Source organism: Labeo rohita, unplaced genomic scaffold, assembly GCF_022985175.1.
Source record: "Labeo rohita strain BAU-BD-2019 unplaced genomic scaffold, IGBB_LRoh.1.0 scaffold_181, whole genome shotgun sequence".
Classification (NCBI taxonomy): domain Eukaryota; kingdom Metazoa; phylum Chordata; class Actinopteri; order Cypriniformes; family Cyprinidae; genus Labeo; species Labeo rohita.
Window position 1 is genome coordinate 7,299 of NW_026128011.1, and position 12,766 is coordinate 20,064.

The 12,766-nt window shown below is 35.2% G+C and overlaps 1 protein-coding gene across 1 annotated transcript; it reads left to right on the forward strand.

Moving 5' to 3' along the window:
- The first annotated feature begins 1,473 nt into the window (after positions 1-1,473).
- On the forward strand, positions 1,474-4,687 carry LOC127158964 (beta-microseminoprotein-like). Its single transcript, XM_051101904.1, has 4 exons — positions 1,474-1,858; positions 1,962-2,043; positions 2,302-2,419; positions 4,417-4,687. The coding sequence occupies exons 1-4, from the start codon at positions 1,856-1,858 to the stop codon at positions 4,541-4,543; spliced, it is 330 nt and encodes a 109-aa protein (XP_050957861.1). The 5' UTR covers positions 1,474-1,855; the 3' UTR covers positions 4,544-4,687.
- The last annotated feature ends 8,079 nt before the right edge of the window (positions 4,688-12,766 follow it).

The following is a 12,766-nucleotide window of genomic DNA, read 5'->3' on the forward strand; positions in this document are numbered from 1 at the left end:
TCCTTGCTAATCTCTCTCCTATATTTTGCTGGTTCATTAATATTCAACATATGATTACCATACTGCCAGACATGCAAATTCAAAAGTACTATTATCTAGTAAGTTCAGGATATCTTTGGTCTAAATAGTTACTAGTAACTAAAAAATAAGTACTAGTTCTATCTTTTCTTAACAGGAAGATTGTAATTAAATACTAGTCACTATTGGAATAAGTACTAGTAACTAAAACATAAGAGCTAGTAGCTAATGAATAAGTACTAGTAACTTTACAAAAGACACTAGTAGCTAAAGAATAAGCACTAGTAGCTAATGAATAAGTACTAGTACTTAATGGAAAAGATACTAGTAACTAAAAAATAAGTACTAGTAGCATGAAAATAGATACTAGTACGGGTTTTAGATTAAATGTTAAAACGGCTTGCCATCACGTTCAGGAAGTCTCATTCAGCACACAATGCGATATTTGCCATCAGTTTAGGTGTGCCACAGGTTGGGTGAGTAGTCGTAAATACGCTGTCTTAATGTTTGTTTTAAAATGTATCCTGTCTTCTGTATTAATCAGATTAGCGGCGTATGTCTGTCTTTGCGTTTCCTTGTGTTTAACTAAACGAACACACCTGCTAACTGGAGCGATTAAACTCTGTCACGTGACATGCCAGACCTTCTATCAGTTTTATATTCATATCAGGTTCAAAGATGTAAGTTGTATTTGTAGTAAAATCATGGTAACCACAACACTTACAACAGTTGTTGTAAGTTGTACTGTGATATTTTAAGTTAAAACACAGTAAACGGGACACTTACCATGTTTTTACCACAGTACCTGTAGTTGTACTGTGATAGCTGAAGTTCACAGTAAACATGACACTTACCATGTTTTTACCACAGTGCCTGTTGTTGTACTGTGATAATTGAAGTTAAAACACAGTAAACATGATATTTACCATGTTTTTACTACAGTAACTGTAGTTGTACTGTGATATTTGAAGTTAAAACACAGTAAACATGACACTTACCATGTTTTTGCCACAGTAACTGCCACAGTGGCATTTGATGTGCTTTTACGACAGATACCACAGTAAAAGCATAATAAGTGTTGTGGTTATTGTGCTTTTTTACTGAAACTGCCACAGCAAAACTACAGTTACTGTGGCAAAAACATGGTAAGTGTCATGTTTACTGTGTTTTAACTTAAAATATCACAGTACAACTTACAACAACTGTTGTAAGTGTTGTGGTTACCATGATTTTACTACAAATACAACTTACATCTTTGAACCTGATATGAATATAAAACTGATAGAAGGTCTGGCATGTCACGTGACAGAGTTTAATTGCTCCAGTTAGCAGGTGTGTTCGTTTAGTTAAACACAATGAAATGCAAAGACAGATATAATTAAGCGAATAAACATACGGCGCTAATCTGATTAATAAAGAAGACAGGATACATTTTAAAACAAACATCAAGACGGCGTATTTACGACTACTCACCCAACCTGTGGCACACCTAAACTGATGGCAAATATCGCGATGTGTGCTGAATGAGACTTCCTGAACGTGATTTCATAGCGATCATCTCACGTCCTTTGCGTCTGTGTTCTGACGCCTAAAGTTTCCCATTGAAATCAATGTAGGTCCCAGTTCGTCGATATAATGACGCGGAGGGGCCCCATTGACATCTTCATAGTGACGCTAGAGGCGCTTGACCATTCTACAGTTTTTGATGCCTCGGGAGTGAGATTGGGTTGATATTTGGCCAGAGAGATGTTCCGCCCCTTTTCAGTTTTCTTTAAAAAGACCCATTGTGCCAGTGACTGCATTTCATCAGACCAGCATCTGTGCTAAACGTGCAAAAATGGTAAGTGAATTACTTCTACTGATTAATGTAAAATTTATATATAAACATTTACTGGTGTACACTGTGTCTATTTCTGTAATAAGTTCCTAGTTTCTCTTCACAGAAACTTCTGGCTCTGGTTTTGGTATTTTGTGCCTTTGTGTCTTTAAGCGATTCTGCCTGCTACTTGGGACTTATAGAAGCAGGTAAATAAAAACACAAACACGTAAAACTGTACATTTAATGTCCTAGCTATAACACTATATTTTTTTTTAACAGAAAAAAATGTGTTTAAATGAAGTATATTTCATGTCAAATATCCAAGAACAGAAAAGTTTCAATTATAACAATAAGATACATCCAGTCATCATACTACATATTTAAAAGATGGTGTATGAACACTATTAGGTAAATGAACACAGCATTACTTCTTAACAACTCTTAATGTGATTGAATTTAAATAGGAGCAAAATACTGTGTGGATAACCTTGATAAAACCAAGCATCCAATGGGAAGTACTTGGATAAACCGCAGATGTGTCAGATGTACCTGCTCTCCCGGCTCAATGCAGTGCTGTGATGTGTAAGACATTTTACATCCTGACAGCTGTTGAAACTTTAGAAAATCTATATATAGTTTTTTAATTGTTTTATTAATTTTATGTTGTACTTAATTTTTTTAATAATAATAAAAAAACAGTTGGAGTTAATACAGTATTGCAGATAATACATTATTACTTAATTCTCAAATAAGTATATTCTTTTAAAGTTGCTTCTGTAATAAGTACATTTTAAATGTATGCTAATGTGTACATCTTTTTCACAAGGGTTGTTGATTGTTAGTTCACATTAGCTCCATTAACTTTGAAAACAGCTTCACATATCTCTTTTAAACCTGGGGTCATGCTGGCCTGTTCGCGTGCTGTATTTCAAACACATTTTTCATAAACATTCATGTTTACAAACTGAGGGATGAGTTAAAATTAGGGATGCACCAGGCCCGATACTGAGCTCGTACTCCTACTTGTTAAAGGGGTCATCGGTTACAAACTTCACTTTTACATGTTGTTTGCATTTTGACAAGGTAAAAAGGGTGTTGTTTTAAAAAACCATTGAGAATTTGTAACCAAAGTATATTATAGACTTTTCATTAAGACCCTAAAGGATCATATCAACTTGTGGAAAATGGGCATCCGGTGACCCCTTTAAAATGTCCTGATACCAAACGCTGATACTACACAGCGTGTGACAAGTGCGTATTCAGGCTACTAAACACAGACAACGGAACAACTGATAGCAGAATGGAGTCATTAAACATTAAGGATGTCTATGAAGTTTATGTATGTAATTAATATAATGTTAAACATTCAGTATTAACACCTGTATAGCTGGTGCGCGCGAGTTCATAAACAAAGCAGGCAGAATGGATTAAGCGCGCGGCAGCGAAGATAGATGTGCGGACTTGTCGAGTTAAGATCCCGCATTTTGATCCCTTCAAATTTGTAGTTCAGTAGGAAATGTCAAAAAGAAGCAAGTAAAGCAAAGTTGTTTGACGATAGGGAGGAAGGGGGAGAGAGAGAGCCAGAGAATGAGAGAGAGAGAGAGAGAGAGAGAGAGAGAGAGAGCACTTCTGTTGCCTGATCTATATTGATGTTCGCTCACGTAGCACACGCATCATTTGGATTAAAACTAATTCGTAAATATAAAACACAATTTATAGAAGCATTCAGTATAAACATCATTTATTTTCAACCTTAAGCATACTTACACGACTTTACGGCGAAAGTGAAACTAGCAGCCTGTGTGGAATGCGCTATAGGTTGATTCTGCTACAATACAAATACGCGCGCAGTTAAGAGTTAGGAGATTCATATTATATATTTTTTATCATAACATATTTTATATGATATATATATTTTTTTTACTAGTGGGTGCAGGACAGTTTATTTATGTAAGTGAGAATAGCAAAATAAAGTAAACTGTGACATGTTATTCCCAAAAATTCTGCATGGACTACCAGTAAAATTGTTAATTTGGGACCAAAAATGGTAAGTTCAGCTTTGCATGAACCTGGTTGACTGCATGCCCAGGCAAGGGTGGCCTGACAAAGTATTAAAAGTTGTGTACATATTATCATACTAACAGTTGTTTGAATAATTTTTGGTTAATTGTAATTTATTACATACTTTTCTGTCAAAGTTATCTGATATTATCGAGATTAATTTGTTCCGCCACATCTTAATTATCATTTTCTAAACTATAGCAAATAAACTTTGATAATGTGAGAAATGTCTGATAATCGAGAAAAGTTATCTGAATAAATTGATAAGTTAACTAATATTTTACATATTCTTTTAGTTTCTGTGCCCAATATTTTATAAATTGACTGGTAAATGTACAAATATCGGTATCGGTACTCGGAATCAGCAAGTACCAAAAATAAAAACATCGGTATCGGGCGAGTACTGGAAAAAGTGGTATTGATGCATCCCTAGTTGTATTTCTGTGATTATGAACAGTAAGTTGTAGGCTTTATATGTCAAGACATTTCCTCTGAAGGAATGTACTTTTGTGTTATAGGATGGGACGACCGACTTCCATAACTAAAGGCTGCATTGTGAAGTATAATTACAACACATGCAAATTTAAAGTGTTTCATCCAAAAGACCCCAGCGTTAAGTGTGATTATGCTGCTGTTGGAAAATAATTTCCAATGGTCGAGCGATGTGTGCTTATTTGGATAAAGAGGAATCTCAACAGTTTTTGGACCCAACCTAGACTACGCTGCATACTAATTATTAATGGCACAGTTAAATATCTTGATCACAAAAAAAAAAAAAAAATAAAATAATGGCATTCAGAATTTTCATTCTTTTAGCACTAAAACAAAAAGCATTTTCAAGTAAAGCTACAAGAACAAGGGATTTTGTTTCTTATATTGAATTTTGCATCTTGTATTAGTAAAAATAAAATTGCTTATACTTAGCACTTGCTTATACTTAGCACTTAGAAGATAACTGTCTGTAAAATTTAAAAAAAGGAATTACATCACAGTTTCCTTTTCATTTATGATTTAAAACATGAATCTTGCTTTGTTTGCTTCTGACTACATGAATAAAATGCAAAAATTGATCAATTGAAGTGTTGCATGTTTTTTGATGATGAAATCAAAGGTTTTCTTTACACATCACAATAATCTTGTTTTTAAAAGTTATTATATATATATATATACAGTCATGTGAAAAAGTTAGGACACCCTATTGAATTCCATGGTTTTCTGTATTTCTGTAAAAAACAAAAAAAAAACAAAAAAGGTGCTTGGCTGGTCTTATTTTGAAAATAAAACCTCAGATGAACAACAACACATGACAAATTGCACCGTGTCATTATTCACTGAACAAAAATAAAGCCAAAATAGAAAAGCCATGTGTGACAAAGTTAGGACACCCTTACTGTTAACACTGGAATCAAGAGGGTAAATAACAGTCAAGCACTGATAATCAAATACCTTTGATTAACTGATCATCATCAGTCTGAGCGCCTCTATAAAAGCATAAGCTTTGTCAGTGTACTGGTCTGGAGCCTTCAGGTGTGTTTTAACACAATGCCAAGGAGGTAAGACATCAGCAATCATCTTAGAGAAGCAATTGTTGCTGCCATCAATCTGAGAAGAGTAATATGGCCATTTCCAAACAATTTGAAGTTTATTCACAAGTGGAAGACATTTAAAACAGACACCTCTCCTTCCAGGAGTGGACGTCACAGAAAATTCACCCCAAGATCAGACCGCGTAAAACTCAAGAACTACACCTCAGACTCTACAGCCCTCAGTTAACATGTTAAATGATAAAGTTCATGACAATACCATTAGAAAAATATGGGACGAAAATGTCATGTTTGGAAGGCTTGGCAGAAGAAAGCTTCATTGCAGCATTGCAGCACAGTTTAGGTCTGCAAAGTTGCATCTGAACAAAACACAAGTCTTCTAGATTAATGTCCTTTGAACAGACGAGACTGAAGTGGAGATGTTTGGCCATAACGCACAGCGCCAAGTTTGGTGAAAACCTAAAGAGCATATCAGCACAAACAACTCATGCCAAAAGACAAGCATGCTGGAGGAGGACTGATCATTTTGGGCTTGTTTTGTAGCCACAGGACCTGGGCACCTCACAGTCATTGAGTTGGCCATGAACTCCTCTGTATATCAAAGTATTCTAGAGTCAAATGCAAAGGCATCTGTCCGACATCTAACGTTGGGCCAAATTTGGGTCATGCAACAGGATAATGATCCCAAGCACACCCGCAAATCTACAACGGAATGGATGAAAAGAAAAGAATCAAGGTGTTGCAATAGCCCAGTCCAAGTCCAGAGCTCATCCTGACTCAAATGCTGTGGTGAGAGCTGTGCATAAACAAATGGCCACAAACCTCAATAAACTGGAGCAACGTTGAAAATAAGAGTGGTCCAAATTCCTCCAGAACGATGTTAGAGACTGATAAAGTCACACAGAAAATGAATGCTTCAAGTTATTGCTGCTAAAAGTGGATCTACAGGCAACTGACTCATAGGGTGTCCTAACTTTGTCACACATGGCCTTTCCATATTGGCTTTATTATTGTTAAATAAATAATGACACAGTGTGATATGACATGTGATGATGTTTACCTGAGGATTTATTTTCTAAATTTTAAGACCTGCCAAGGACCAGATAATTTTTTATTATGTCCCGATACAGAAAACCATGAAATTCAAGTCCCGTGTTTACATTAGAGCTGCACAATTAACCCTTAAAGGGGTCATCGGATGCCCATTTTCCACAAGTTGATATGATTCTTGAGGGTCTTAATGAAAAGTCTCTAATATACTTTGGTTAAAAATTCTCAATGGTTGTGTAAAACAACACTCCTTTAACTTTGTCAAAATTAGCTCTGCAAAAATCAACCCATTCTGAGGGATTGTTCCTTTAAATGCAAATGAGCTCTGCTCGCCCCAGCTCTCTCTTCTCTCTGTGGAGTGATGAGCTGTGCTCGGAGAGATTGTTTACTTTAGCCGCAAAAGTTGCTAACTCATAAATGCATTTATGTAGATCGGGAGGCGCATTCCCTTCACAAACAAACGTAATCTACTGCATTTTCAGCGGCTCAGATGTCCGGAGTAAATGACAACCACTATGTTCATTATTACATCCAGCAACACAACACTTCAATCTGAGATATTCTTGTCAAACTTACATCCCAGCTCCAGCATCGAAACAATGGAGGTTGGACTGTAACAGCTGATTCAAGGTAAATCGCTCATGTCAATCAACTATCGTGGGAGCGGCCTCTGTGGGTGTGACGGCACACGACAGGCATCTGAGAACGGCTCGATTTGAAAAAGGGGATATTATTTTTACTGATTAATTAAAAAACACTGCATGGATTTTTATCATTACAGGGCAGATGTGTACACACACTGCCAACACACATTAATGTTCAAACAACATGTAAAAGTTGACTGATCCAGAAACAGCAATCCATTCTCACTCCCGAGGCGTCAAAAACTGCAGAACGGTCAAGCGCCTCTAGCGTCACTATGAAGACGTCAACGGGGCCCCTCCACGTCATTATATCGATGAACTGGGACCTACATTGATTTCAATGGGAAACTTTAGGCGTCAGAACACAGACGCGAAGGACGCGAGATGATCGCTATGAAATCACGTTCAGGAAGTCTCATTCAGCACACATCACGATATTTGCCATCAGTTTAGGTGTGCCACAGGTTGGGTGAGTAGTCGTAAATACGCTGTCTTAATGTTTGTTTTAAAATGTATCCTGTCTTCTTTATTAATCAGATTAGCGGCGTATGTTTATTCGCTTAATTATATCTATCTTTGCGTTTCATTGTGTTTAACTAAACGAACACACCTGCTAACTGGAGCAATTAAACTCTGTCACGTGACATGCCAGACCTTCTATCAGTTTTATATTCATATCAGGTTCAAAGATATAAGTTGTATTTGTAGTAAAATCATGGTAACCACAACACATACAACAGTTGTTGTAAGTTGTACTGTGATATCTTAAGTTAAAACACAGTAAACTTGACACGTACCATGTTTTTGCCACAGTAACTGTAGTTTTGCTGTGGCAGTTTCAGTAAAAAAGCACAATAACCACAACACTTATTATGCTTTTACTGTGGTATCTGTCGTAAAAGCACATCAACTGCCACTGTGGCAGTTACTTTGGCAAAAACATGGTAAGTGTCATGTTTACTGTGTTTTAACTTCAAATATCACAGTACAACTACAGTTACTGTAGTAAAAACATGGTAAATATCATGTTTACTGTGTTTTAACTTCAATTATCACAGTACAACAACAGGCACTGTGGTAAAAACATGGTAAGTGTCATGTTTACTGTGAACTTCAGCTATCACAGTACAACTACAGGTACTGTGGTAAAAACATGGTAAGTGTCCCGTTTACTGTGTTTTAACTTAAAATATCACAGTACAACTTACAACAACTGTTGTAAGTGTTGTGGTTACCATGATTTTACTACAAATACAACTTACATCTTTGAACCTGATATGAATATAAAACTGATAGAAGGTCTGGCATGTCACGTAACAGAGTTTAATCGCTCCAGTTAGCAGGTGTGTTCGTTTAGTTAAACACAAGGAAACGCAAAGACAGACATACGCCGCTAATCTGATTAATACAGAAGACAGGATACATTTTAAAACAAACATTAAGACAGCGTATTTACCACTACTCACCAAACCTGCGGCACACCTAAACTGATGGCAAATATCGCAATGTGTGCTGAATGAGACTTCCTGAACGTGATGGCAAGCCGTTTTAACATTTAATCTAAAACCCGTACTAGTATCTATTTTCATGCTACTAGTACTTATTTTTTAGTTACTAGTATCTTTTCCATTAAGTACTAGTACTTATTCATTAGCTACTAGTGCTTATTCTTTAGCTACTAGTGTCTTTTGTAAAGTTACTAGTACTTATTCATTAGCTACTAGTTCTTATGTTTTAGTTACTAGTACTTATTCCAATAGTGACTAGTATTTAATTACAATCTTCCTGTTAAGAAAAGATAGAACTAGTACTTATTTTTTAGTTACTAGTAACTATTTAGACCAAAGATATCCTGAACTTACTAGATAATAGTACTTTTGAATTTGCATGTCTGGCAGTATGGTAATCGTATGTTGAATATTAATGAACCAGCAAAATATAGGAGAGAGATTAGCAAGGAAACGGATGTACTTTTTTGAGGAAACAACATAGAAAAAACAATAATTTGTACTCAAGCACATAGAAAACATTTTTGGCAGTTTTGTAGATTTTGTAAACATAGTACTAAGGTGTTTGTTTGTTTGGTCATCGGGTGCCCTTTGGTGGCTGAATGGAGAAAAGACACCAATTTTTATCATCTATTAATTTCCTCTTTTTCCTCCAGTAAAAACAATAAATATCATATTAGGGCTGTACGTTAACTTATTTGCATATAGCACTGGTGGTAAATACATTGAATGTTTTTTACATAAATATTCTGTACAGGGCATACAAAATCCAAACCTTTATCATTTTCAGACATAAATTTTCTTTATTTGAAAAAAAAAAAAAAAAAAAAAAAAAGGCCAAAATATATTAATTAAAACACCAGGTGTGCTGTATTTGTAGGGCTTCACAATTTGGCCAAAAACATTGTTTTTATAAAGCAATATAACTAATAATGATTATGTTTAATATTCCTATATAGAAACATTAAACAAAATAAGGAATATTACTTTTGCAATAACACTTTTTCACTATAACATTTAAGCATTTAAGAATAAATACAATAATAAATGTAGCTGCAAGAAAAAAAAAATGTACAATTCTCTACAGTGGAGAAAGGATTTGTGTTTACCTCAAAGTTCTTAATTATCTTTGCTATTTTTACCCAAGCCAGGGTTTTGTGAGCAATAGTGAGTACTCAATAATGTAATTTCTTTTCCATTCATACTGGTCACGGAGGGCGCCCTCCACAAATGAGACTCACTGATGACATTCCAGGAAATCCCTTAAATGGACAAAAGCATTCATTCAGCTTTTGCTGTAGATGTAGCCTAGTAGCTGAATAACATGCATATAGAGGTTTTACTTATAAAACATGAATAAAATAAACAATTACTGCAACAATATATGGCTTTCTGTGTTCTTCAAGCCATCTCGGTTATTTTTATAAGAATAAAGTAAATTTAAAATGCAATGCTAACCAACATAACCTTTATCACTGTTTAGAATAATATAAAGTGGCATGATTTCTGCCTCATTCTGTTTAATAAAACCATGTCAGATCACAAAAAATAGGTTATTTCAAAGTCTCGGCTGATGTTGTGACGTGTATTTGGACTAAACATATCATTATAACATATCATTGGACAACATGTTTGTAATCTTTTCTTGTTTTCATGGTAAACAATTACCAAGGTAGGCTAACACACAGCAGCTCTACTTACCAATCAAATTAATTCAGCATATTAATGTTTGTATTACCATGTGGACTCTGATTGGACGGTGGAGAGGTACTCATGTTTATGTAATGATCTTTTTAAAAGAAGATATCTCCAAATACATTCTTACTAGTACTTTATGAGGTTAAAGATATCTCCAAATGAACAGGGAAGGGTAGTTAATCTGTTTTTGATATCATCGTTTCATTTCTGATTAGTAATTATTGCAATAGTGACTAGTATCTATTTAAATATTACTAGTAAGCATTCATTAGATACTAGTACTTATTTAATAGATACTGGTACTAATTCATTAGATATTAGTAACTATTTAATAGATACTAGTAGTTATTCATTAGGTACTAGTACGTACTTATTAAACACTAGTATCTTTCATAATTATTACTAGAAACAATTTTTATCTTACTAGTCAGATCTGCTTTTTTACTCGTCTTAAGTTATGACTAGTCTGAATGGCCACAGTAGAGTTCAATTAAACATTTTACTAGTAAAATAAAAAATCTTACTAGTAACATTTCAAATAAGTACTAGTATCTTATAAATCTGTACTAGTATTTTTTGAATAAATACTTGTTGCTAATCAATAAGTATTAGTATTTAACAAATAAGAACTAGTATTTAATTACAAGGTACTAGTACCTATTAAATAAGTACTAGTATCAAATAAAGAAGAACTAGTATATAATGAACAATGGCGTAATAATCTATTTAATAGGTTAGAGTATCTAATAAATAACCCCTAGTATGTAATGATTAAGTACTAGTATCTAATAAACCCCACTGGCCAGTATAAATTTTAGTAGCATCAGTTATGCATCATCCCTAATGCACAGCCAGGCAGGCAAGCCGCTCTAGACCTTCGATCGCACACAGTAGTCAGCCCTCTCCCCCGCCCCGCCCCTCCGTCCATGCCACTGTTGCGCGCTCAGACAGCAACAGCTCAGCGCGTGCCCGTCGGTCAACAATTTCAAAAGAAGTTAAAAAAGAAGACAAAGAAGACTACCGGTAAAGTAAATAAGTCAAAAATATTCTTTAGTAAAATTAAATAAATAAAAATATGTGTCGTGACATGTGCTTTTTAAAGGGCAAATGTTTTACAGTATACTGTTACAGCAGCTTTTGATGTGTTTTTGACAAATTTTGACAAGTCTTACCTAGCTAACGTCGTTAGCTGGTGCATGTATATGTTATGTCAATTTTGTATCTGCCAGTATCTGCTTTTCCCCAGTAACTGTTTTGTTTGCAATAAATGTACACCTTATGCCAAATATAATTGCAAAATAAAAAGAATTGTTGTGCAACTCAAAATGTTAACTGTACTGTTACTGTATTAGTCTATGCACATTATATCATTAGTAACATTAAATATAACACAATAAACCAAAGTATATCAGTAGGAGTTTCCTTGTCTTTCTGATAGTTTTCCACAGTTTCATCGGTTTACTACAACAGTAGAATAAAATTCTGAAATTATGGTTTATAGTTTTGGTGTGCCACCCCAAGATTTTAAGTGGCCCCATCTGGCCACCCCTATGAAAAATTTCTGGAGGCGCCACTGATAATGAACAAATACTAGTACGTAATAATTAAGAACTAGTATCTATTTAATAGGTTAGAGTATCTAATCTAGCCTAAAGTTTCCCATTGAAATCATTGTAGGTCCCAGTTCGTCGATATAATGACGCGGAGGGGCGCTGTTCACATATGCGGATGACTTAATCCCTTCATCCATTCATCCTCCTTTTCTGGAACTCCTCTCAGCCGAAGGTTCCAGCGCCTCGAGTATCTCTCCAGGTCAGCTAAACGAGTTTCATACGTCTCATTTCGCTGCTCCCCGAGTTGTAACCGAGAAGTTAGGTGGTCAACTTTCACTTTTACATCTTTGACTTTAGAAGAGACAAAGTCCACCGTCTTTTTCAAGCCCTCAATTTACCAAATTTCAAAAGAATCAGAGCACTCATTGGTCAGTGATGAAATAGTTGATAACATCACGACCACATCTTCCAAGGTTTCCATTTTCCCTTTCTTAGAGGCAGGCCTAGTTGGAGTGTCAGGAAGATGAGCTGAGCAAAGAGCCAGGGTATTACCAAAGCCGGGATCAGTAACAGCAGAAAGTGTGTGCATATCTACAGATACATCCATCAGACTTTTCTTTTTTCAACACTTTTTGACATATTTATGCCACAGTTATATCCTTAATAAAGCACACAAAGGATGCGTAATGTAGCCAGTTAAAAGCAGAAAATTTATGCAAGTTATATTATTTATTTATTTATTTTTTTGTCAGCAGAGCTACTAAAAGTTATCTTAACATGCTGCCATCTTGGAGTCCCCCCTCAAAATCGGAACATACTCTGAGTTGAATGAAGTTACTCTCGTATTCGTTTTTGGAACCAGGATACCTCG

Coding starts and splice junctions, on each gene's coding strand:
- LOC127158964 (XM_051101904.1), top strand. Junction 2,044..2,301: donor CTTGGGACTTATAGAAGCAG/GTAAATAAAAAC, acceptor GAATTTAAATAG/GAGCAAAATACTGTGTGGAT. Junction 2,420..4,416: donor TCAATGCAGTGCTGTGATGT/GTAAGACATTTT, acceptor TTTGTGTTATAG/GATGGGACGACCGACTTCCA.